Below are 27,492 nucleotides of genomic sequence, written 5' to 3'. Positions count from 1 at the left end.
CTACACAACACAAAACACTGTAGATTTTATTTTAGTTGTTTTTTATCTTATATTTTGGAAATGTACATCCAAAATGTATGTAGGTTTTATTTTATTTGTTTTTTGATCTTATATTTTGGAAATGTACATCCTGTTTTTTCCCCTTGATTTTTTTTGGGGGCCCCCAAGAGAGTGGGGCCCTAAGGAGCTATAGCTTGTTCAGCTTACAGGTAAATCCGGCAATAACAACAATTTGTTGTTGGGTATTGTAGTCCGAAACGTCTGCAGGGGACCAGGTTGGCGGAGCGCAGAAGCGCAGATTTGTTGTTATTGTTGGCATTCTCTTCTTTTGATCTAATTCGTTTGAAACTGAAAATCAAGAAAACACAAATGTGGGGGGGGGGCGGAGCCACCCACTTTTCAGGAGACGCGTAGAGGGGACTGGGCTGGAAACCAGCTCTTTCCCATAACGCAGCCTCCCCCAACCTGGTGCCCCGCAGGCTTTTCGGACTACAGTACCCATCAGCCCCTGCCAGCGTACACGCTGGCAGGGGCTGATGGGTACTGTAGTCCGAAACGTCTGCGGGGCACCAGGTTGGCGGAGCGCAGAAGCGCAGATGGTTCTGCGCTTCTTGGGCGCGCAGAGAGTTACGCTCCCTCGGTCCTAATCCTCTCCCTGGCTCGGCCTCTCCGCCTGAGCTACGGAGCGCCACTGAGCCCGGAGGACCGGGCACTGCTGCCTTTTCTTGCTCTTGCCGCCGCCATGGAGAACCCGGTGGAGAGCCTGCACAAAGAAGCCACTTGCTCCATCTGCCTGGAGTACTTCCGCGACCCGGTCTCCATCCCTTGCGGCCACAGCTTCTGCAGGTCGTGCATCGCGCAGTGCTGGAAGGAGCGCAGCACCGATTTCTCGTGCCCTCAGTGCCGGGTGGTGTCCCTGCAGAGGAATTTCAGGCCCAACCGCGAGCTGGGCAACGTGGTGGAGATCGCCAAGAGGCTGGGCTCCTGCGCCGAGCAGGAGGAGCCGGGCGGCGGCGGCGGGAGGCAGCTGTGCCCGAAGCACCGCGAGGCGCTGAAGCTCTTCTGCAGCGAGGAGGAAGACCTCATCTGCTGCATCTGCCGGGAGTCCCGAGCGCACAGGAGCCACGCTGTGTTCCCCGTGGAGGAAGCAGCCCAGGATTATAAGGTGAATAGTGGGGGCACAGGCACGCGCACTTGACTGGGAACCAGGCAGAGGGGCCTTCTCGGTAGTGGCGCCGGCCCTGTGGAACGCCCTCCCACCAGATGTCAAAAAGATAAACAACTACCTGAAATTTAGAAGACACCTGAAGGCAGCCCTGTTCAGGGAAGTTTTTAATGTGTGACATTTTAATGTATTTTTAATCTTTGTTATTATTATTATTATTATTATTATTATTATTATTATTATTTTGCGCCCTTGAGGCACCCCTTCCTCAGAATGGTGGAATATAGGAAGGTGGCTCACACCCAGTTTCGGATTTACGTATAAGCTAAACAAGCTGTAGTTTAGGGCCCCACTTTCTTGGGACCCCAAAAATTTCAAAGGGGAAAAAAACTGGATGTACATTTCCAAAATATAAGATAAAAAATAAATGAAATAAAACCTACATACAGCAACAGTGTTTTGTGTTGTGTAGGCTCCTAGGATGTAATAATAATAATAATAATAATAATAATAAATAATAATAATAATAATAATAATAATAATAATAATAATAATAATTTATTATTTGTACCCCACCCATCTGGCTGGGTTTCCCTAGCTACTCTGGGCGGCTTCCAACAAAGATTAAAAATATAACAAAACGTCACACATTAAAAACTTCCCTGAGCAGGGCTGCCTTCAGATGTCTTCTAAAAGTCAGGTAGTTGTTTATCTCCTTGACATCTGATGGGAGGGCATTCCACAGGGCGGGCGCCACTACCAAGAAGACCCTCTGCCTGTTTCCCTGTAGCTTTGCTTCTCGCAGTGAGGGAACTGCCAGAAGGCTCTCGGCATTGGACCTCAGTGTCTGGGCAAAACGATGGGAATGGAGACGCTCATTCAGTCATGGGGCCCTGCCTGCTAGCCTGCTTCCTAAAATATCACTGGTTTGCTCATTTCTAGATATGGGATGCCTACATTCTGCATTGACTGGTTGCATGGCAACGTGCAAATGGCTTTAGATACCTATTAGGTCCATCAATTACCCTTTAGCATATATTCAACACAAAAAACAGTGACAATTTGTTGTTGACAAAGGACAGCTGGACGTATAAAGGGCCACATTACCTTCAGTAGCTTAGGGCCTCATCAAACCTAAATCCGGCCCTGCTCCCACCAAGTCAGAAGCATTGGTCCATTTTGCTTAGTAATGACAGTGGTTCTCCAGGATTGCAGGAAAGAGTCTCACCTAGGGCTGCCATATTTCAAAAAGTAAAAACCAGGACACCCTGAGCTGTTGACTCCCAAATTGTGTGGGTTTTTTTTAAAAAAGTCAAAAAACTACAATTTTTCTATTATTTAATGCAGCATTATGTTGTTGATGACGATGACATTGAGACCAACCTACCAATATTATTAGTGCTATTAGCAGCAGCAGTCGTATTGTTCCTTCTCGTCTGAAGAATCTTGTTAGTTGGTTTTCCCCCCTTCTTGCCTTTGAAACTATGTGTGACGTTGAAAGTATGTTTGAAGTTGGAGAAATAAAATGCTGGGTTAATGCCATAATATTTTATTTCCACTGCTCCATAATCTGAGTGGGTTTCTTTTGTTCCCGTGTTGATTATGGAATATCAGTATTTTTTTGTGTCTCACTATAGGTTCAATTGGATGTAACCCGTTGCTTGTGTATGAGGCAGCAGGGGCGTTAGTTAATAACGATAACACTATTTCAAAATAAGTTTCTCTTTGTTTAGAAAGAAATCCAGAGCCGTCTGCAGAGCTTAAAGGAAGAGAAAGAGAAGCTCCTGGGGTTAAAACTGGCTGGAGAAAATAGACACCAGGAATATCTGGTCAGTATAGAATCCTGTGGTATAGCCTAGCAAGGAATGTGGGCATTAGTTTATCTTTATTTAATGTGCTTTTACATCCTGGGTCTTGAAGATATAATGCAGGGCTTTAATCAGCAGACCAAGGAAACAGTGATGACCACCAGCTTGGAAGGCTTTAAAAGTGGGCTAATAAAATTCACATAGGCTATCAGTGGGACGTGGATGGCGCTGTGGGTTAAACCACAGAGCCTAGCACTTGCCGATCAGAAGGTTGGCGGTTTGAATCCCCGCGATGGGGTGAGCTCCCGTTGTTTGGTCCCTGCTCCTGCCAAGCTAGCAGTTTGAAAGAACGTCAAAAGTGCAAGTAGATAAATAGGTACCACTCCGGTGGGAAGGTAAACGACATTTCCGTGCGCTGCTCAGGTTCGCCAGGAGTGGCTTAGTCATGCTGGCCACATGACCCGGAAGCTGTACGCCGGCTCCCTCGGCCAATAAAGTAAGATGAGCGCCGCAACCCCAGAGTCGGTCATGACTGGACCTAATGGTCAGGGGTCCCTTTACCTTTAAGACTATCAGTGGTTGGAGTCACCTGGGAACAGGGAGGATATATAGACCTTGTAGTGTTCCAAATGCAGCTCTTTTCCCATGGCAACATTTCAATATATAAGAAGAGCCTTGCTGGATCAAACAAAAGACCCATCTTTTCTCGCAGGCAGGTTCTCTGATGTTCTAGTTGCTTCTGAATTTTAGCTTTTTGTTTTGTTGCTTTGATTATACTTGCATTTTGATTTGTGCAATCCGCTGCCTCAAATGCAGATGACACCAAACTCAGAGGGGTAGTTAATGCCATGGAAGACAGAATCAGGGTTCAAGATGACCTTAACTAACCCAATGAATTTGAATAGGGACAAATTTAAGGTTTTACACTTAGGCAGAAAGAACCAGCTGCACAAATATAAGATGGGGGGGACACCTGGCTTGCCAGTAGTACACGTGAAAAGGATCTAGGGGTCTTAGTAGACCACATGCTGAACATGAGTCAACAGTGTGATGCAACAGCAAAACAAACAAACAAAAAGCTAACGCTTTTCTATGCTGCATCAACAGAAGTATTATGTCCAGATCAAGGGAAGTAATCTCTGTTCTGCCTTGGTCAGACCACACCTTGAACAGAGTGTCCAGTTCTGGGTACCACAATTTAAAAGGGATGTTGACAAGCTGGAACATGTGCAGAGGAGGGACAACCAAGAGGATCAAGGGTCTAGAAACCAGGCCTTATAAGGAACAGTTGAGGGAGTTGGGTATGTTTAGGCTGGAAAAGAGGAGACTGAGAGGAGATATGATAGCCATCTTCAGATATCTAAGGCACTGTCACGTTGTGCTGCTGAATTTTAAAATCAAAACTTAGCATATTTTGGTTTTCCAAAAGAGTTCCAGTATTTCAGATTAATTTCTGCTTATTTGATTGGTTTTTGCTGATCTTCCCAACGCCCTGACCCATCTTTCTCCCTCTTTCCTCCCTATGTTACAGAAGCAAACAGAAGCCGAGAGGCAGAAATTGATGTCTGAATTTGAGCTGGTGCATCACTTTCTGGAGGAGCAAGAAAAACTCCTGCTGCTTCAGCTGAATGAGCTGGAGAAGGAGATTATGAAGCATCAGAAAGAACATGGGGGAAAGTTTTCTGATGAGATTGTCTCTCTCAGTGCCCTGATAGATGAGATAGAAGAGAAGTGTACACAGCCAGACAGCGAATTCTTGCAGGTGAGATGAGGTGGTTGTTGGGTGGGGTAGAACTGAAAAAAGGACACATCAAACTGAAGAATAAGCCTAAAGCTGTCCTTAACATAACTGAATCCTTATACTTATTGCCCAGTAAGTAATACACAGGGTCCAGCTAAGTGGATGCAGACCAGAAAAGAGCTATATAAATAGCAAACGCTATTGTTAGATGTATCTTTCTACTGCAGTTGAAATGGCTTGCTCAGTAATGCCTGTCTCCCTGTCTCAGCAGATGAATGCATAATTTCATTCCAATTAACTCATTTCCCCCTGCCCTGCTTTCTTCTCCTAATGATTAGAAGGTGTGCAGTTTCTAAACTACGCTGTCTCTGTTTCTCAGATATAAGTGGCTATAATGAGAATCTCCTGTTATGCTCATGTTGATGCAGAATTCCTGTCTTTCTCTTCTCTATCCGCCTACACTCCTCTTCTCTTTCTCTAGGATATCAGAAGCACCTTGGGCAGGTATGTGGCACTGACCCCCACTGAAGGCATGCATGTGCATAAATATATGCCCTTAAGATTGCCCTGCTTCATTCTGGTTTGCAGATGGTTTGCTTTTCAAAATACTAAAACTGTGGTATACTGTGACAGACCGTCTTGCCCAGAGATGGGGAACCAGGTGTTGTTGGACACCAGCTCCCATCAGGCCCAGCCCATGTACCTAACCGTAAGGGGTGATGGGAGTTGTAGTCCAGCAACATCTGCAGGACAACATGTTCCACCATCCCTGATCTAACCAGCACTGTCAACTCTGAATGTGAAGGATTATCCAGAATCTCAGGCAGAGTTCTTTCCTGCAATTGCTAGTTGTGATCCTATAAGTGAAGATGCCATGAGCTGGGCCGGGTCTTTTGTACATGTGGATCTCTGGCTCTTCCCACTTTTGTTAGCAGCTCCTCCCAGTCTCCAAGCTGAGATGGGCTTTCTGATTCTTCCATATTCATACAATCACACTTTGGATACTCTTGGACTCTTGGTTTGTATTACTGTGACGTGGGTGGCGCTGTGGTCTATACTACTGAGCCTCTTGGGCTTGCCGATCGGAAGGTTGATGGTTCGAATCCCTGCGACGGGGTGAGCTCCCGTTGCTCTGTCCCAGCTCCTGCCAACCTAACAGAAAGCACACCAGTGCAAGTAGATAAATAGGTACCACTGTGGCGGGAAGGTAAACGGCGTTTCTGTGAGCTCTGGTTTCCATAACAGTGTCCTGTTTCGTCAGAAGCGGTTTAATCCTGCTGGCCACATGACCTAGAAAGTGGACAAATGCTGGCTCTCTTGGCCTAAAAGTGAGATGAGCGTCACAACCTCATGGTCGCCTTTCACTGGACCTAACCGTCCAGGGGTCCTTTTCCTTTTTTTACCTTGTGTGAGAGCTATTCCAGAATGCCTTTTTAAAAAATGGACAGAGACACTGTGCTCTTAACAGCTTCACAAAAAATTGTTCTGAGGAGCCCAGGATATAGCAAAAATAACAAACAAAATGTGGGATTTAGTCTCTTTTGCAAAATCACATTTAACAGAATAGTCATAAGACCAATGAATGCACTGAAGAAAAGCATTTCCCCAGCTACAAAATCCTGCAGTATCACTTATCAGAAAATAGGGTGCTCTTACAGAGAAACTGCAGTTATCTGACTGCTTCTCCCAGAGAGCTAAATGTACTCATACTGTACAGTTCCACCTCTGAGGGACACATGCTACTATTTCACCTGTTTTATCACAGTGCCACCTTCCAGGGCTGAATCTTGGACCAGCACCGACTCAGATTTAAGTACAACTTTTGCCTGTGAAACCAAGTGTCAAGCAGCCTTAATCGGGCACCTGCAGAATGGTGGGAAACTGACGCATTTCTTTTTCCAAGGTTTGACAAGGAGCCCTTTCAGCCACCTGAAGAGATGCCATCCAAGGTGGAAAAAAGACTTGGTGAATTATCTGAGAAAAACAGTGTGCTCACAGATATCCTGAATAACTTCAAAGGTACTGATGATCTGCTTTAAAAGTTGCAAGTAGAACTTGGGGCTAAAGGGTGCAATGCGAAGTGCTCCTGTTCAGGATTCCTGCCAGCCACGCTGTCTTCCAGAATACTCCAGGCTGCACACACACACACACACACACACCCTGTTTTCTGTCCCTCACAAAAAAAGACATTCAGCTTTCATGAGTACAATTCCTCCCTGGGCTGTTTTTTTGGGGGGGGGTTGGTGTGGGGGTGCCCCATGAGTTCATCTGCCCCCTCTCACTATCCCCTGAAACGTTGGATTTCCTCCTGGGCTTGTTGATGCCCCCCATATGTTTAGGGAAGCTTTTAACATTTGATTTATTTTAATATTCTGCTGGAAGCCGCCCAGAGTGGCTGGGGAAAGCCAGCCAGATGGGCGGGGTATAAATAATATATTATTATTATTATTTGACACCTTATTTTGGTTGCAGTTCTGTCAGCTCTCGTCAGCTGAGTTTGCTACCAGAGCAAATGATCGGAAAAGTATACAGTGGTACCTTGGGTTGCATACACCTCGGGTTACGGATACTTCAGGTTACAGACTCCGCTAACCTCGGGTTAAGTACCTCGGGTTAAGAACTTTGCCCCAGGATGAGAACAGAAATCGTGTGCCGGCGGCGCAATGGCAGCGGGAGGCCCCATTAGCTAAAGTGGTGCTTCAGGTTAAGAACAGTTTCAGGTTAAGAACGGACCTCCAGAACGAATTAAGTTCGTAACCAGAGGTACCACTGTAAATCCATTCTCATTTGGAAGGTATTCTTGAAAAGTATTGCAAAGTGTCAAAAAGTGCATTCTGCATGCATATATATTTTTAGATCCAATAATAATAATAATAATAATAATAATAAATTATTATTTATACCCCTCCTATCTGGCTGGGTTTCCCCAGCCACTCTGGGTGGCTTCCAACAAAATATTAAAATACAGTCATCCGTCAAACATTAAAAGCTTCCCTTTCTGAGCTTTTGGAAAATACGACTGAGTTTATTATTCGGTCTCCCTTAATTTCACTTTTTCTGGCAATCCTGTCCATTCCCTTTCAACTACCTGCTAAGTATTTGCAAGAGAAAATATACCTACTTGCAGCAAGGAGAGTGAGAGAAGATAATGAAACCCACTTTTCTGAGAATATATAAATGAAATTAGAAATTGATCGCTGTTTGAAAATCACGTATGTCTCCTCTCATCCCTTAGACACTCTGCCATCAGAACTGGGGACAGAATGGGGTAAGCAACTGATGAAAACATTTGCAAGAAAAGTTAATTCATTTGTGTTTAGTTCTGGAAAGAAATAGTTGATACTGAACTTAATTGGATCAGTTTGATTGCGACAGATAAATCTTGAGGTGCCGTTGTTAATGTTGTCATCATCACCATTGTCAACATCATTAAATTTATTGCCTGCCCTTCACCATCAGGTTCCATATAAAAAACAGCTTAAACAAATGAATGGGCAGGGGTGGGGGGCTTCTGAAAGAACACATCTCATTTGTCAAATGAGCTCTGTACCACAGGCTCCTAAACTACAGCCAGTGTGGTGTAGTGGTTCAGAGTGGTGGACTCGTAATCTGGTGAACTGGGTTTGATTCCCCGCTCCTCCACATGCAGCTGCTGGGTGACCTTGGGCCAGTCACACTTCTCTGAAGTCTCTCAGCCCCACTCACTTCACAGAGTGTGTGTTGTGGGGGAGGAAGGGAAAGGAGATTGTTAGCTGCTTTGAGACTCCTTAGGGTAGTGATAAAGCGGGATATCAAATCCAAATCCAATTTGGAATTAGCTGACAAAAATATAAACTGTTCCTTTATCCCACATATTCTCTCTCTCTCTCTCTCTCTCTCTCTTTCTCTCTCTCTGCAGTCAACATAACCCTTGACACAGACACAGCAAACCCTCAAATCATAATCTCTGAGGATCGAAAAAGCGCGAGATGGGACGTCACCAGGACAGATGTGCCCCATAACCCTAAGCGATTCAAGTCCTCTTGCTGCGTGCTGGGCTGCGAAGGATTCACTTCCGGGAGACATTACTGGGAAGTCAACGTGGAGGATGGGGGCATTTGGGCTGTGGGGGTAGCCCGGGCCTCTGTGAGGAGGAAGATAGAGCTCAAGCTGACCCCGGAGGAAGGGATCTGGGCCTTGCAAGGGGATTTTGGTCAATACCAGGCTCTCACTACCCCTGTGACACCTCTGTCGCCCCTCTGCACCCCTAGGAGAATCCGAGTATTTCTGGACTATGAAAGGGGACAGGTGGAATTTCTTAATGCTGACACAAAGGACTCTGTCTTCATTTTTCCTTCGGCTTCATTCTCTGGTGAGAGAGTTTTCCCCTTTTTTAAGGTGCTGCTTGCCCAGCTGACACTTGATGGCTGATGGGTCCCTCACTCAAGATCACTTAACGCAGATTAGTTACTCCTTAATGCCGCTGTTCAAGTTCACTACACTGTACTTGAAATCAGGAGGGGTAAAAGTTGGAGTAGATGTGCCCTTCCAATGCATGCTGATGAACGGTTATGATTAATCCACCCGATTGGTTGCCAAGCACAGCACCATCACTTGGTGGTGCTCCTTGCTCCAGATTTAATTCACGGAGATCGCAAGGGTGCAATTTTTTTGCATGCGGCATTATACATGGATGGTGCCAAAGTAATGTTCAGGCTAGAGTGGGTTCAAAACACTGGGCTTCAATAAAATAGGTCGCCGTTTGTGTGTGTGGATGCAGAGAGGGTCTTTGTCAAAGCACTCGACGCAGCGCCAGTTCTTATCACAAAAGTCACTGTTGTAGCAAGAACTTGAGTTTGCCAATGAACTATATAGCCCTTCTCTGAAACTACCTTCACCAAAGACACATTAAGTGGAGAATAGGTGGCTGCTTGGTTTTCCTACGTTGCTGCATTAAAGATTTGTTGTTGTTCATGACGATGTTGATGTTTCAATGTATTTAATTGTGTAAACCGCCTCCTATGCCCACAGACTGACGAGCGGGATAAAAATAATAAAGTCAAATGAAGTAGAACAGACTACTTTCGATTCCTACTGGCTGAAGCCCCGCTCTGCCCCACACTTTCTTCTGCAAAGCATGCCTTTACTTTGCCCCCCAGGAACAGATTTTGAATAGTTTGTGGCATTGTGTAAAATGAGAATAAATACTGGTCTCTCGTCCATTATTGTTGTGAGGTAAATAAACGAGGACACCAATAAAATACCACGTGCAGCTAATGAGATTGAATCTTTTATTATTCTTTGGCGAAGAGTGGGAAGGTAGAGGAAAGAGGAAGTAATGGGCACAATCCTGTTGTCATGCCCCCGCTGGAGGAATTGTCTTCAGAGGAGTGAACATTACAGAGGAACAGGTGGTCTGGGGACGGTGAGACAGATCAGGGGCCTTCTGGAGTTGCTGCGCTGCAGCCTCTTACACGAAGACGGCCCTGGCTCAGAATTAGAGATGGAAGCTGAGCCATTTCCAAGCCCCAAAGAGCTCCAGCCGCTATGGGCGCAAGCCCATTCCACTGCCTGATGCCAGAGTGCCTGCCTGAAGGCCAAGGTCTCTGGAGGAGTAGAGGGCTATGCCTCATGAGTAGACCAAGCTCCTCAAACAACATAGATCGCTTGCTCCTGGGCTAAGGGTGATGCTCTTCAGCTCCAGACAGCGCTGGAACAACATGGTTACAGGTTCTTGGACCACATTCACACCATACATTTAAAGCACATGTGATACCACTTTAAACCATCATGGCTCCTCCCCCAAAGCATTCTGGGGGCTGCAGTTTGTTAAGGGTGCTGAGAGTTGTTCAGAGGCCCCTATTCCCCTTACTGAGCTACAATTCTCAAAGTGGTTTATCAATCGAACTCTTCACAGGGAACTGTAGCTCTTGTCCAACCCCCTAAAATGCAGGAATCTTCTGTCCAGTGCTGGGGCTTGAACCCACGAACCAGAGATTAAGCCATCCCTGCATTGCAGGGGGTTGGACTAGATGACCTAGGGGACCCCTTCCAACTCTACAATTCTACGGGTCTATTCTGTGATGATTCCAAGAGCCCCATGCTCTACGGACTGATTTGCAAAGCAGTCAAGAACTTAAAAGTCGTGTCTTTGTCATTTATAAGCAGTGGTTTTTTTTCCAAAAAAAAAAAAAATGTTTAGGGGGGGGGTACTCTCTTTTTGACTCAAGGAAATCACCATGTTATAGTTCAAATTGGGGGAAATAAAGACAGTAAATGGACAAAAGTACAAAGTTTCAGAAAACGTTTAGGGGTATACGTCCCTCCAGGGAAAAAGCACTGACTATAAGAACACGAGCTTTGATAGTCTCTTGAGCAGCCGGAGTCAGTTCAAAGCAGTTTCGCAGAGGAACAGGGCTGGATTTAGGTTTGATGAGGCCCTAAGCTAATGAAGGTATTGGGGCTCTTTATATGTCCAGCTGTCCTTTGTCAACAACAAATTGTCGCTGTTCTTTGTGTTGGATATAGGCTGTGTGGTAATTTATGGACCGAATAGGTATCTAAAGCCATTTGCACATGTTGCCGTGCAACCAGTCCATGCAGAATGAAGGCACCCTATACAGGTGAAACTCAGAAAATTAGAATATTGTGGAAAAGTTCAATTATTTCAGTAATTCAACTTAAAAGGTGAAACTAATATATGAGATAGACTCACAACATGCAAAGCAAGATATGTCAAGCCTTTATTTGTTATAATTTTGATGATCATGGCATACAGCTGATGAAAACCCCAAATTAACCTTTTAAGATGAATTACTGAAATAAACGAACTTTTCCACGATATTCTAATTTTCCGAGTTTCACACTGTATATAGAAATGAGCAAACCAGTGATATTTTAGGGAGCAGGCTAGCAGGCGGGGCCCATCACTTACATCCTAGGAGCCTACACAACACAAAACACTGTTGCTGTATGCAGGTTTTATTTCCTTTGTTTTTTATCTTATATTTTGGAAATGTACATCCATTTTTTTCCCCTTTAAATTTTTTGTGGTCCCCCAAGGGAGTGGGACCCTAAGTTATATATCTTGTTTAGCTTATACGTAAATCCGACACTGCAGAGGCGTAACCCGCGCATTTGCGCATTTTTGGGAAATTGCGCATTTTTAAAGTGCATTTGCTGAACTCCAGCTCCCATCAGCCCCTGCTCAGCACGGCCGATGCTCAGGGATGCTGGGAGTTGTGGTCCAGCATCCGAGTGCGGCGGTGGGTGGGAGCGTGGAGGAGTCCTTTCCCCCTCCCCGCTCCATCCTTGCGCAATGTTTTGCCCTGGTCTCTGGCCCCCGCGCAGCCAATGCGGCTCCCGCAGGAAGCCACGTGGAGCCACCCCAGCCTTCCCCCCCACGGGCCGCCCCCTTTCTCCTCCTCCTCCTTCTCCTCCTCCTGCCATCGCTGGGCAGCCATGGCCACCGAGAGCCCCCTGGAAACTCTGCAGCGGGAGATCACCTGCTCCATCTGCCTGAGCTACTTCAAGGAGCCCGTGTCCATCGAGTGCGGCCACAACTTCTGCCAGGCCTGCATCGCGCAGTGCTGGGGCAAGGCGGACGCCGAGACCACCTCGTGCCCGCAGTGCCGCCGCTGGTCGCGCAAGAGGAGCTTCAGGCCCAACCGGGAGCTGGGCAACGTGGTGGAGGTGGCCAAGCGGCTCCGGCTGGACGCGGCCGCCACGCTGGCTGGCCAGCGGCTGTGCGAGAAGCACCAGGAGCCCCTCAAGCTCTTCTGCGAGGAGGACGAGACGCCCGTCTGCGTCATCTGCAGGGAGTCCCGGGCGCACAAAGCCCACCCCATGCTCCCCATCGAAGAGGCGGCGCAGGACTACAAGGTGACGGCCGGCTGGGTGGATGGGGGGCAGCAGAAATGGGGAGGCAAAAGCAGCCCACCGCCCTGTTCCCCATAATAATAATACAGTGGTACCTCGGGTTAAGAACTTAATTGGAGGGAGAAATGGGGAGGCAAAAGCAGCCCACCGCCCTGTTCCCCATAATAATACTACAGTGGTACCTCGGGTTAAGAATGGGCGGGGTATAAATAATAAATTATTATTATTATCATTATTAAAGGATCTAAAAATATATGCACGCAGAATGCGCTTTTTGATACTTTGCAATACTTTTCAAAAACACCTTCCAAATGAGATTGGATTTACAGTGGTACCTCTTAACCTGAAACTGTTCTTAACCTGAGGTACCACTTTAGCTAATGGGGCCTCCCGCTGCCGCTGCGCAATTTCTGTTCTCATCCTGAAGCAAAGTTCTTAACCCGAGGTACTATTGCTGGGTTAGCGGAGTCTGTAACCTGAAGCGTATGTAACCCGAGGTACTACTGGAATATAATAATAATAATAACAGTAATAGTAATAATAATTAATATACCTTGCTCATCTGGCTGGGTTTCCTCATCTACTCTGGGTGGCATCCAGCAAAATATTAAAATTCAATTCTTATTCCGTTATTCCTGCATGGCAGGGGGTTGGGTTAGATCAGGCATGTCCAAAGTCCATTTCGGGGGGCCTAATCTGGCCTGCCGGTTGGTTTAATCCGGGGCCCCTGTGGCAGTTTATTTCCTGGGGTAAAATCCTAAAAAAAGCAACTTCAACCCTAAAAAAAGGTCAGCAACTTTAGTTGGCCCTCACGGCCCTTCACTTCATCAAATCTGGCCCTCTTTGAAAAAAGTTTGGACACCACTGGGCTAGATTGTCCTCAGGGTCCCTTCCAACTCTTGGTTTCTATGGCGATCCTCTGCTTAGTCATGCACACCAGGCGCCGGCAGCCTTGAGGCTTCTGCTTAGCATGTTTTTTTGTTCTTACCGGAGCACCCAAGCTGTGCCAGCCATAGCTAGATGGGAAGGATTTGCAGGTAGAAGTAAAGTTTCTGGGGTGGGGTGGGGGAGCATGTTTGGACGTGTTGCAGAAAAACCAGGAAGGGTCTTGGGCGCCTGAAAGATGACTTCTTGAAAACTATGGCCTGCTTCGTCAGGTTTGACCTCACAATCCCTCACTCGTCCACACGACACCTGATAATCTCACTCTGGCCATCTGATGACGTGGTCCACCAAAGCTTGTGCAATAATTAAGGCTGGTTTTGGGAACCTTTGGCCTTCCAGATGTTGCGGAATGGCAGTCTATGGCTAGGGGAGATGGGAGCTGTAGTTCCGCAAACATCTGGAGGGCCAAAGGTTCCCAAAACCTGCTTTAAGCTGCTATTAGATTCTTTGTCGTTCTTCGTTTCTGGATATGTTTTCCTGAGCGCTGACTTCTATCTTCTGACTTCTGTCGTGTGATCATATTATAAAGTAGTTGTGTTCTGTGATACAAATCAAGCACTGCTAGGAGTTGTTTCTTTTTTGTTTCCCAGTATATTTCTTACCAAATAGAAAATTCGGTGTGGTGTAAGGAAATTTTTATTCTGCAAGCGTGGCCCAGCGAAAAAGGTTTGAGAAGCACAGCTGGGCTAGCAGTTTACTCTTGAGTCTCTGTGGCTCAAATCTGTCTCAGGCCTCTCTCACAGCAAGCAATTTCCAGTCTTCTCTTTCCCCTGGTAACATTATTATTCAGTGTTTTGCATTTGCAAGGGAAATCATCACCTTTCTCCCAGTTCTGTGTTCAGAGGAATGAGAGTGGGAGACTCACTTATCCAAGGATGTGATGAATCACCCTGGTACAAGATAAGAGAGATCACCAGCTGCAGCAGCTTCATTTGGGGGGGGGGTGAGAGGAAGAGATAAATCCTTTTATGTCCAGCTTACACATAACAAACCATTTCCTTAACATGGGTCCCTTCCAACTGAAAAACATGGAGGGGGTGGAGGATTCTCTAGACAGGATGCACAGCTCCCTCTGTAACGTTCAGTCTTCCCAGTCTTTGACAGATCCTCTGAAAGGGGTCAAGGAACAGAACATTTCAGGCCAAAGCCATCTTCACTTCCCAGTTTGTTTCTTGCTGTTTTGTCCTATTGCTTCTTCGTCTGGTGTACATGCGTCAGTTCTGAGACTTAACGTGCGCAGTTAGTATGGGTTGTTTTGTCGCTTTAAACAGCTGATTACACTGTTTGATTTCTTACATCTTTCTCCCCCCCTTTTATAAAATTTCTATACAGTGGTACCTCAGGTTAAGTACTTAATTCGTTCCGGAGGTCCGTACTTAACCTGAAACTGTTCTTAACCTGAAGCACCACTTTAGATAATGGGGCCTCCTGCTGCTGCCGCACCACCAGAGCACGATTTCTGTTCTCATCCTGAAGCAAAGTTCTTAACCTGAAGCACTATTTCTGGGATAGTGGAGTCTGTAACCTGAAGCGTATGTAACCTGAGGTACCACTGTACAGCCTTGTCTGGTGGAAAGCTGAGCTGGAATTCTTTTCAAAAATTAATCCATTTTGAAAATAATTGACTAGTGATAAGCCTGAAATTTGTGTGGAGTTTGGGGCAGATCAGTGACAGCTGGAGAATCAAACACAACAAGCAAATACAGTCGTACCTTGGAAGTCCAACAGAATCCAATCCAGAAGGCCTATCGACTTCCAAAACGTTCAGAAACCAAAGCATGGATTCTGATTGCCTGCAAGAAGCTCCTGCAGCCAATTAGAAGCCCCGTCAGACGTTAGGCTTCCAAAAATAGTTCACGAACCGGAACAGTCACTTCCAGGTTTGCATTGTTCGGGAGCCAAAACGTTTGAGAACTAAACTGTTTGAAAAGCAAGGCACAACTGTACATGACTTGCCTTATGACTTACCGTATTTTTCGCACCATAGGGCGCACCGGACCATAGGGCGCACCCAGTTTTTAGGGGGGGAAATCAAGAAAAAAAATATTCCCCCCCCCAGCCCCAAAGAGTAGCATACAGGCTGCACACAACCTCTCCCTGCCAGAGGGGTTGCGCGTGGCTATGGAACAAGCCAAGGCAGCGAGCGGGATGGATTCTGCTCGCTGTTTTGGCTTCCCCTTTAGCCCCGTGCAGCCTCTACCTCCTGGGAGAGGCTGCGTGAGGCTAAAGAATCCATAGTCCCGTGCAGCCTCTCCTTGCCAGAGGGGTTGCTTGCAGCTATGGAAGAAGGCAAGGCAGCGAGTGGGATGGATCCCGCTCGCTGTTTCAGCTTCCCCTTTAGCCCCGTGCAGCCTCTCCTTGCCAGAGGAGTTGCGCACGGCTATGGCACAAGCCTGCATTCGCTCCATAGGACGCACACACATTTCCCCTCAGTTTTTGGAAGGGAAAAACTGCGTCCAATAGAGTGAAAAATACGGTAGGCCATAATTTGAATAGCATTTAGAATGATCTTCCTAAAATGGAAATTGCAGAACGCCCCCCAAAAGTATACATTTCCTACAAGAGACACAAGACTTTCGATTTCCGAGTATGCTGAAGCCATCCCATAATTTAAAAAATGTCTGGAGTACTCTGCGCTAGGGGGAAGTAAGTTGGCTAAGCAGAAAGTCAAGTGACTTATCACAACATACATGAGAAAAAGGGTATGCACATTACTTTCAGATTTATCTTTTGTCAGAAACAAGTTGCCGCCCATGTGAAAGTTCTGACAGAACGGAGGGAGAAGCTGAAGGAATTAAAAGAAGACCTGGAGTGCAGAAGGCAGGCTGATCAGGTGAGAGCTTGTCTACAAGAAGGACCAGGAGGTGCGGGAAATTGTGATGAGGGTTTTCTAGAAAATTTTGAATTGCAAATTAGAGTAATTTGCATCAGAAGATTTTCAGTCTGCTGTGGAAAACCCAAGAGGGTGGTCTAACTTAGCAAGTCTATTTCAGCTGTGTTTAGTAAACAAAGCTGAAAACTTTGAAACTTCCCAGGTTGCCTAATGTTTGTATTTGCAAATGGCACCCGTTCATTATTACGAATGAACTTACGAAACAGATTCCTTTTCCCCCTGTGGTGAAAAAACTATTTTGGAGAAATTTCAAGGGAAATTTATTTGCACCACATTACTGGAGAAAGAGAAGACTGTTTCTTCTGGTGCTGAAGGAGGCAGGTACCTTAATAAACTGGATCAAATTTCTCTTACATGTTGTGAACCATTATCTGTTCAGTCTGTTTGTACCTATGATTCAGTTAGACTGAACCTGTCATCTCCAGTGACTTTGTACACTTATCACAGTGCTACAGAAGGTCTTTCATCGCCAGTATGTCCCCTGGCTGAAATGCCAGAGACCCAACTGCTGGTCAGTGTGGACAACGTTGAGCTAGTCTCACCAATAGTCTGACTCTCTGAAACAATGGAAACTGCCTTACGTTACATTCCTTTGAGCAGGTACCCAACCCTGGTTAGGGTACCAATGTGAGAGCATCAGGGATATTTGTACGTCCGCTTCCTTGTGCCATTTCACCATCCCGGCTGGCCCTTCTCCTGCTCCTTACAGGATGATGTACAAAGTGAGAAGCAGAAGGTGGAGTCTGAATTTAATCAGATCCACGAGTTCATGGAAAAAATTGAGCGCTTCCTGGTTATCATGCTGAAGAAGTTTGACAAGGAGATTGCGCATAGAAGAGACGTGGAATCCGGCAGGTTCTCAGGGGAGATTGATCGCCTCGATGCCTTGATCAGCGAAGTTGAGAACAAGTGCCAACAGCCTGCCAGTGAATTCCTGCAGGTGAGATTCTCTGGAGGGCTTTTTGCCTTTCCTGGGTTTCAGCGCTAAAGCCCAAAATGCAGAAACAGCCACCTGAAAAGAAAAGAGGTGCCATACCTTGTTTCATTTGTGTTGCACTCACTGAAACTTTCTTGGTTTGTGACATTTGCTAGGAGAGGGATTTGAGGAGTCCAACCCTGCTCGTTCTCCTTTTTATATATATATATTTAATTTTTTATTGATACAGCAAGAAAAAGAAAAAACACAAATACCAAATTACGCACAAGAATAACCATAGACACATAATTTTCTTAACAAACAATAAAACATACATTGGTCTTAACACTACAGACCCAACCTCCTGTCTATTCCATATTTCGATTTCAGATTACTTATTGCCAATACACACTTTTATCATAATTAAACTTTTTCTTAATATATCTAATTTCTGATATCTACCTTGCAACTATTACTGAAGTTCCTCGAATGCTGCAACAGAATTTAAACTTCTATATTTATTTTTCAAATATTCTTTGAAAACCTCCCATTTTGAAACAAATTCCTGCTCATTCTCCTTGATCGCTCAATGGTTTTTGGATACTGTTGACCATGGTATCCTTCTAGAGCCGTGGTTCCCACAAGGGGGAAATTTGATTTTGATTTTTTGATTTTTAAATAATATTTTATTAAGTTTCCATTTCATAATATATAAACATATCCATATTGCTCACAATAAATTTTTGCTTGTTTGAGCTGTTCGACTCCCCCCCCCCCCCAGCCTTGTGGCTACCATAATTCCTATCTATTTCATTGCATTTGTACCTCTTCCTCCTTACATTTCATCCATTTCAATTTTTTACATTTTAGATAAACATAAAAAGGTATAAATCACAAACATTACAAGTCTTCTTAAGTCAATCCTGCTAGTGTTGTTAATTGTTTGCAATTGTCTTTCAAATAATGTATAAATTTACTCCAGTCTTTTTGGATTTTCCCGGTCAGCTTCGCTAGTTGTGCATATTCCATTTTTAAGGGGGGAAATTTGATTTTTAAGGGGGGCAATTGGAGCTTGTTTAGACCACGTTAATGGCCTTTTAGGCTTCCTCCATGTGAATAGGAGTTCGCTTTTTGAATACTAAGAATTATATGTCACCAGGGGGCAGGGGTGGGCACTCAGGATTTTAGAGATGCCTAGGTGGGGCATGGCCAAAAAAAGGTTGGGAACCACTGAGTCTCGGGGAGGTCAGCATTTTGGGCAATGTGCTTAAGTGTTTCCACTCCTACCTCCAGAAAGTAGCCATGGGAGGCTGTTGTTCAGTGCCAGACATCAGCGCAACTCTGCGCACCTGCGACTCCCAGCAATTGGCACCCAGGGGCATGATGCCTCTGGCAGTGAAGGTAAAACACAGCCATCTTGGCTGGTAGGCATTGGTAGCCTTGTTCTCCGCAAATTTGTCTAATCTTCTTTTAACTCCATCACTGTGCCCTGTGGGAGGGAGTATATGGTTACCGGATGTCCCCCTTTCCTGGGGAAAGTCCCTGGATTTATAAATCGGTCCCCGGACAAAATCCGTCCCCAGAATGTCCCCAGATTTCATTTAGTGTCTCCGCATTTATATTTTAAGTGTTGTAGATTGATTAGTAGGGAATGAATGTTGCCTGGTTGGTTCAATGGCACAAGACACATCATATGGGGAATTCCGGTGTGGCAAAATGGCAGGCGCCACGGCAGCAGGCAGGTCCTGAAGCCAGCCAGAACCAACTGTGCTACCAGGCTGGCTCCGAGCTGCTGAGACTGCCGCTGCCGAGGGGGGACTGGGGATGTCTGGCGCATCAACTAGGGGAACTGCTGACTCCCAAATCGAGCCGGGAGCGAGAACGCCTTGCCACCCGGCCGACTGTCCAATGGTGCTCTGGGGCCAGGAAAACCCCAGAGCCGACGCAGGGAGAAGGAGGAGAGAAGAAGGAGAAGGAAGAGAGAGAGAAAGAGGAAGGAGAAAAAAGAGGGGGGCCCTGACCTTGCTGCCCCGCTGCTGCCGCCACCGCTGAGGAGAGGTAGGAGAGCACCAGGAGGGCAAGGGCACTTGACTGAGCCCAGGCCTGACCTGAGCCTACTCCATGGCAGCTAGCGCTCCCAAGAGAGCAGGCCGGGGCCTAGAGGAAGGCTGCGTGACAAAGGAGAATATAGAAGAGAAGATATTGCTTCTTTTTAAAAAAATTCTTTGAAAAAAAGCTGGTAACCTTAAGGGAGTACCATTGTTTTCTATGAGCTGTGTGAAGAAGCACTTCCTTTCCCCTGCCCTGCATTTTCATTTAATGCCCACAAGTTCCTCCTTCATCTTTACAACCTTGCAAGTTAAGTCCCTTTTTATTTGGCCAGGAGACTGAAACTCCGAGGTCTTAACAAGAATACCCAGTGACTCTTGTGGCAGAAGTGGATTTTAAATACTTATTCTATAACAAATATTTTCGGAGTCATGCTCTTTCCATTTGCTCCCTAATTTGTAAGCCTTTCAGCCAATATTTATAGCTTAATACATGTGAGAATGATCCTCTTTTTCTTGTCTTCCCTTGCCTCCAGGACATCAGGAACATTTTGAGCAGGTAGGTAACACTTTTGCAAATCTCACTTTTTATCGGCGTAGGAATCCATTCTAATCAAAACCTAGCTTATCCCTGCCTCTTTGGCCCTCCAAACACAGTAATTCCACATTTTCTCCCCCTTCCTGTCCCAGGGCCATATGTGCAAAGCTTACCCTTTTGTGGCATAGGGGTACTACATCAAAACAAGCTTTCCACATTCCCTAAGCGGTGGAACTTTCCCAGCAGAAGTTAGAATGTTTACAAACATTCTGTAACATCACAGTATTGCAGCTTGGGAAAGGGGGCTTGCAGCTCTTAAATGTTCTGACCACATATGGAAAATGCTGGGAACACAATGTAGTGCTTTCATGTTTCCCATTCTAGATGTAAAGAAGGACAGATTTCACAGATGGCGGAAATTGCTTCCTCTCCGACTGAGCTGGAAAAGAAACTTGGGCATTTCAGTCTGAAAAATATTGTTATCAAGGAGGCACTGGAGAAATGTCGAGGTACCGAGAAGGACAAATGATAGCTTAGGACCGTGTAAAATACACGAGAATCTCCATACTTTGGGCTGAATTTCTGTACTGTGGGCTGCATCTAATGTTCTCTGTCCACTAGTGCAAATTGTGCGAATTGCATGATCTGTTCTGCAACACAGCTAACAGCAACCTGCTTGTGCATTCTGCTGGTGCGAAAGATTTCACCAGTGGAGCAAGTATACTTCTAAGTGACTTTAACTTAGTGCTATGTGGGATACAACTTCCTTTTTTCTTCAGATCCAACAATGCAGTGCGCAGACATGTGGACATGAGCAATGCGGCTTCTGCTTGAAAAAAAAGTACCAATTTTATGTCCAGTAAATATACGATTGGGACGCGGGTGGCGCTGTGGGTTAAAGCACACAGCCTAGGAGTTGTTGATCAGAAGGTCGGCAGTTTGAATCCCCTTGATGGGGTGAGCTCCCGTTGCTCAGTCCCTGCTCCTGCCAACCTAGCAGTTCGAAAGCATGTCAGAGTGCAAGTAGATAAATAGGTACCGCTCCAGCGGGAAGGTAAACGGCGTTTCCGTGGGCTGCTCTGGTTCGCCAGAAGTGGCTTAGTTATGCTGGCCACATGACCCAGAAGCTGTATGCCAGCTCCCTTGGCCAATAAAGCGAGATGAGCGCCGCAACCCCAGAGTCAGTCACAACTGGACCTAATGGTCAGGGGTCCCTTTACCTTTAAATATATGATTGGTTGAAAGCAAGTAATGTGGTAGGAGTAAGAGCAGTGGAGAGGTGGGTGGAGAAGAAGAACAGAAATGGAGTTTTTAGGCAAGAGCCATGAAAGGGCTGTTCAGAGCACTTCAGCACTGTCTGTTGTCTCCTAAGTACCATACTTATTACTCGCACCTTTTCCTCCTTTCACAGCTCATATAACACAGGAGACCTTGTTTTGGGGCATACACAAGCTTGCCCCCTTGGCCAGATCACCTATCACTCTGCTTATAGCAGCTACACCGATTCACATTATTTAATGGATGCGGGTGGCACTGTGGGTTAAACCACAGAGCCTAGGACTTGCTGATCAGATGGTTGGCGGTTCGAATCCCTACGATGGGGTGAGCTCCCGTTGCATGGCCCCTGCTCCTGCCAACCTATCAGTTCGAAAGCATGCCAGTGCAAGTAGATAAATAGGTACCGCTCTGGCGGGAAGGTAAACAGTGTTTCTGTGCGCTGCTCTGGTTTGCCAGAAGCGGCTTAGTCATGCTGGCCACATGACCCAGAAGCTGTACGCCAGCTCCCTCGGCCAATAAAGCGAGATGAGCACCACAACCCCAGAGTCGGCCGCGACTGGACCTAATGGTCAGGGGTCCCTTTACCTTTACCTATAGAATACATTCTGTGATACACCTTTTTCTTCTCAGTAGCTAGAACATGTCCATCAGCATTCTGTGGAAGGTCACCTTCTGCTGATTCACCTGCAGTTTCACCTGTTTCTGATTTCACCTGATTCACCTGCACTTTCACCTGTTTCTGCTGATTCACCTGTGGTTTCTGACTTTTCACCAGAGTGCTACTGCATATTTCCCCTGAAGCAGTTGTCTTGCGTCCATGAGGGCTAGAAACTTGAAAAAGAACTATGGCAATAGGCATGCTTAAGCACCACTCTTAAGTACCAGATCCTGTAGCTCTCACAGCCTACCCATTTTCCCCACTGAAGTGACATTACATAAAATAATTCCATCTCTTGCGCCACCAGCCTTTTCCTCGCCTCCTTACTGAGATCATATGCAATGCTTCACCTTTATTTAGTAGTAAGAGTAAATATTCCTGATTCTTAAACCCTTCTCTCTTTCTAGAGACAATGATATCTGAATTGGCAAAAGCAAGGACAATGGAAGCATCAGCTAAAAGGAGTAAGTTGTGGTTTTTTTGAAAAAAACCGGGATAGTCACTTTCTAAGAAGCTGAGAGCAATGTTGATTTGGGGCCTCTTGTCCAGCTCTGAGAAATGGCTTCACGTGGTGAGGGATGGTGGTATTTATGGCTTCATCCTGTACAGCAATAATTTCACAGGAAAAGGGGAGGGCCTTGAACTGCTTCAGTCACCTCACCCTCTTTGTTCCCCCCCTTCTTTCCTTGCCTTCAGAGGGTAGAAGGAATCTGTTGCCATGACAACACATAGCCCAAGTCCTTATTGTGAGGGAAAGTAAACATAAGAAATTGTTGCTCTTGTCCATGACTTAGGACCTGGAGTTTGGGGGTGTAGTATGTATCTGGGGATCCATGAGATTTTTCCTAGCCCCGCCCCCACTCCTCAAATAAGTGGTCTTTCCACTTTAGAGTAGGAGAAAGTGAGGCTTTGTATTCTTGGGCTTCCCCATTGCTATTGCTGCTGCCACAATCCCATTAAAGGAGACTGCAGCTGGGCAGAAGATCATTTTCCAGACAAATGCTTCACTTATGGGATGCTGTACATGTCAAATTCAGTCCTAGGCGCCTCCAGTTATTAATATTGCTAATTATTCTTCGTTTGTCGCATTTTTGCACTAGTGTGCCTCAAGGCGACTTGCCCAATAAAAATAGAAATAACAAGCCAGGCATTAAAACAGCAATAAACAAAAGCTGAAATACATTTCAAGGGACAAATCGTACCCACCCTACTTAAAGGATGAGTACAGAAAATGCCAACCACCCTCCCAGTTAAAAATCAAAAGTCTTGTCTAAAACCAGACATTGATGGTGCCAAGAGTGCTTCTCCAGGAGGAACATTTTAACTGGAAAGCCACCACAGAAAAGGCCCCGTTAAAAGATCAGGTAGCAAATGTTGCAAAAGCTCTTGGCCTGATTGCTGGTACCAGTCATGGTAGACAATATTGGTCTAGATATGCTGGCCCAAACTCTCTCAGCTTCATGGTTCAGCAAGGATTTGTACCAAAGCCTTCTCAGTCCTAATCTAACACTGGTTAATACAAGGCAGGGGAATGTGTTGCCCTCAAGATGTTTCTGGACTCCAGCTCCCATCAGTCTCAGCCAGCGTGGCCAACAGCCAGGGTTGCTGGGAATTGTAGCCCAGCAATATTTGAAGAGCAACACCCACCCAAACCATTCTCTACCTGTGTTTCCCAAATTTGGGTCTCCAGCTGTTTTTGGACTACAACTCCCATCATCCCTAGCTAACAGGGCCAGTGGGCTGATGGGAATTGTAGTCCAAAAATAGCTGGAGACCCAAGTTTCGGAAACCCTTCTCTAACCATTACAATAGTCTGGCACTCTTTAATGGCCTGAAACTAGCCAGTTGACACAGGGCTTTTACCAGCTTCTTATTGTATGGAACTGGTAGTCATTCAGGTCAGTGGAGATTGGGGCCCAGATTGTAGCACTCTTGACAAAGTAACAACTTTGTTCTTGATTGATTGATTGATTGATTGATTGATAATACCTCTAACAAGCCAGACTGGCTTAAGCAGTTTACAAGTATGAAATCAAATATCCACAGGTACAGTGGTACCTCGGGTTAAGTACTTAATTCATTCCGGAGGTCCATTCTTAACCTGAAACTGTTCTTAACCTGAAGCACCACTTTAGCTAATGGGGCCTCCCGTTGCTGCCACGCCGCCGGAGCACGATTTCTGTTCTCATCCTGAAGCAAAGTTCTTAACCCGAGGTACTATATCTGGGTTAGCGGAGTCTGTAACCTGAAGCATATGTAACCTGAAACGTATGTAACCCGAGGTACCACTGTAATTAAAATGCACATATAAAACAATTCCATCAAAATTTATTAAAAACATCCATAATCAAACAAGCTCATTAAAAGGTGTAATCATTAAACAGGTTAAATGAGCAGCCAAAACAATTAGATCAAGTGGTCTAAATTTTAATTCTTTTGTTTCCTTTTATTTCTTTTGAGACCCTGCTCTAGCTTGCATTGGGCTTTCCCGGATCTGATTGTAAAAACCTGTCTTTCCTTTTTGTCAAGCTCTTCTGATTGTTTTCCGTTTGTCTGTTTCTCCTCAGTAAGCGTTACTCTCGACCCCGACACGGCTCATCCCCTCCTTGTGGTGAGTGAAGACAGGAAAAGTGTGAAACGTGGAGACATGGTTCAGCCACTGCCCAACAACCCTGAGAGATTTGACTCCACTCTGATTCTCCTGGGCAGCGAGAGATTCTCCTCAGGGGTACATTACTGGGAGGTGGAGGTGGGTAATGGGCAGAACTGGGCCCTTGGCGTGGTCAAAGAGTCTGTGATAAGGAAGGGACCTGTTGTCACTTGCCCCAATGAAGGCGTCTGGGCTTTGGGACTCTGTGGGAATGAGTACAGGGCTTTCACTTTAGCCGAGACTCGTCTGACCCTTGATGAAGCCCCGGAGAAAATCCAGGTATTTGTGCATTATGAAAGGGGTTGGGTGGCATTTTTTGACGCTGGTTATATGTCCCTCCTTTTTATTTTCCAGTCAGCTAATTTCTGTGGGGAGAGAATTTGTCCTTTCTTTAAATTGTGGGGCCTAACTACAGAGCTTAGAATGTGCCCCTGAAAACAGCCTCTGCAATATGTTGGTCCATCTTGTTTTTGCAATTCCATTCCATTCATAATTTTGTACAGAAACACAGAAATTGGCAAAGAATTTTCATTTTGAAAGGATTTTGACTTAACTCCATGAAGAGAAGGAGCCTTCATTTGTGGAAGAAGAGTTGCACCTTCCATGAGCGCAAGCTCCTTCTATTCACAGCTAAAAAGTTAGGCTCAAAACCCGTTTTTTTCTTAAATAAGTAAAGGAGCAAGTTTCTTCCTGTCCCAAACCATTTTAATTTAAAAGAAAACAACTTCTAAGTTCACATAATTCTAGAGAGGGAGAAAGAGCATTTTGCATCATAAGAAACATTTAAGTGCAGGCTGAATATTATAAATACATTTCTATACACTTTTATATTGTATTATCTCAGCTAGCATTCATATTTCTACTTAACTTGCATTCTCACCATCCTCCCCACTGATCTTATTGGCTGGGGCTGAAAGGAGTCAAAGTCGGACATCTCAAGGGCCACAGGTTCCCACTCTGGATTTAAGCTATGGTTTGCTTAACAAGCCATGAGTTAATTGCAAGTTGCTTCATAGACAGACAAACCATGGCTTATTTCTCCAGAGTTTGGTTTGCTTGCTAGTTGCTCTTGCCTCATTCCTTTGAAGCTTGGCGAGTGTCTGGGGTGGAATGGCCAAACAGTTCACAGTTAAGGAAGACTGTACTGGGTTCACATCTAACAGGAAGCCATAGTCAAAACAAACCAAGTTTCATAAGCCATCAGCAAAGCTCTGCTTTTAGATTGTGGTTTGTTGACAGTAAACACACTATTAAGGCTTTCTGTAGGGTTCACACATAGTGCTCAGCCACGGTTTAATAAACGATAGTTTAGCCCGGTCATAAACCAGACCTTGCGTATGTATAGGAGTTTATTAAATACACACTTATTTGTTCCCTGCAATCCAGACATCTTCCCTCAGGGCAGTGTCTGTGCTGCAGGAATGCTTTTCCCCCCAACTCTCAGGCAGCAGTACTTCTGTCACTTGGGAAACAAGATGCTTTGCTTAGCAAGCTTATGGCTAACAGAAGTGTGCTCTGTGGCACTGGTCTTCAGCTGGTGGGTTGTGGCCCTATCTAAGGTGGGTCGCAAAAGCAGCGCTACCTCCATGCTAATATACGGTTAAAGATTAAGAAGTGGGTCCCCGAATGTATGTTGCACTGAAAATTGGGTCCTGGGAATGAAAAGGTTGAAGATACCTGCTCTAAGGAACGTGGCTGTGTTTGACTTACCTGCACTGCATCCAGTGGGTGGCCACTCGCATCAGCAGTGGTGACCAACGCAACACTTGCTTCTCCCATGTCAACACTATCGGACAACCTTTCACATGCTTCTTATTACGAGTTTATGCAACAGATGCTGCTGTAGCACTTCAGCATATGAGCACTTATCCTACCCCATTTATTTTATTGTTATTTGTTTCTTAAAAAGGAAGGCTTTCCCTTTTTCCATGTCACTGGCACGCTGGAGATCATAGAATTGTAGTATTGCAATCTAGTTGAAGCCCCTGCAATGCAGGAATGTCAACTCAATTGTTCAAGACACAATGACCACCCAAACTCTGCTTAATAGCCTCTAGGGAAGGAGAGTTCCCCATCTCTTCTGGGAGTCTGTTCCACTGTCAAACAACTCTTCCTGCCAGAAAGTTATTCCCAATGTTTAGTCGGAATCTCCTTTCTTGGCAGCAAGTTAGCGGAAAGTGGTATGTATAACGCTTGCACCTTAGGAGCTTATGTAAATGAGTGTTTTGCTAATTGCTGAAATCCCAGTCACTTGTCCCCCTTGGTCTGGATGTGTGCGGGACATCCTGGCATCTTAGTTATGTTCAAAATTGATAACATACTGCATTGAAATAGAATGAAGACTTGAAAGATGCAAAGATTAAAATGCAGTAGGTGTTCCCTACCTTGATGGATGAACCCAGAAAAGTAAGGAGGAATGTACAGAGTAGTCCTTGGCTATATTTTCACTGCATAGTTAAATGGTTATGGCTTTCCAGGATCCCTGGAATTTGTAGATTTTCCACAACAGAATTTGGAAATATCCATTCCCACCATCGGGATTCCTTGTGAGAACAGCACAGTGGCTAATCTGGCCTAGTTCAGGTTTACCAAAGCAGCCACAGCTTCAATCCGTAAACCAGATAAACCGGAGTCTTTGCTTTTAGGTTGTTTTTATGTCCTTTGTTTTCACTGCGACAAAACAGGATTAAGGGGGATTTGCTGGATTATGGCTCCACTTCTTACACACTTACCTGGGAGTAACTCCTCTTGAGCATAAGACTTGCTTCTTAGTAATCATGTATAGGATTGCACTGTTAAGTGATTTATAAATGGCTCCCACGCTGACACATCGGCACTTTTGGAAGATGTGTTTCTTTTTTGTTAAGGTTCAACAGATTTGCATATATTTTGATCCAGAAAACTGTCGTGTCATTGCATTAAAATTCCTTTTGTGAACAGAGAAGATTCTTGTGTTTTTTGTTTGTTTCTTGTGTAATAGGTGTATTCCAGCTGA

At 45.4% G+C, this 27,492-nt stretch overlaps 1 protein-coding gene across 1 annotated transcript; it reads left to right on the top strand.

Annotated features, from left to right (window-relative positions):
• Window positions 1-539: 539 nt before the first annotated feature.
• Window positions 540-27,436, top strand: LOC310700919 (uncharacterized protein). The gene is made up of 14 exons (XM_083490871.1): window positions 540-1,165; window positions 2,899-2,994; window positions 4,505-4,735; window positions 5,196-5,218; window positions 6,618-6,733; window positions 7,950-7,982; window positions 8,613-9,119; window positions 11,823-12,574; window positions 16,254-16,349; window positions 17,119-17,349; window positions 19,910-19,932; window positions 20,296-20,420; window positions 22,255-22,311; window positions 24,415-27,436. The coding sequence occupies exons 1-14, from the start codon at window positions 743-745 to the stop codon at window positions 24,930-24,932; spliced, it is 3,231 nt and encodes a 1,076-aa protein (XP_083346997.1). The 5' UTR covers window positions 540-742; the 3' UTR covers window positions 24,933-27,436.
• The last annotated feature ends 56 nt before the right edge of the window (window positions 27,437-27,492 follow it).

The sequence above is a fragment of the Podarcis liolepis genome (assembly GCF_965112155.1).
Source record: "Podarcis liolepis genome assembly, chromosome: 2".
In the NCBI taxonomy this organism is placed as follows: domain Eukaryota; kingdom Metazoa; phylum Chordata; class Lepidosauria; order Squamata; family Lacertidae; genus Podarcis; species Podarcis liolepis.
This window is presented reverse-complemented; position numbering and strand designations above follow the sequence as displayed.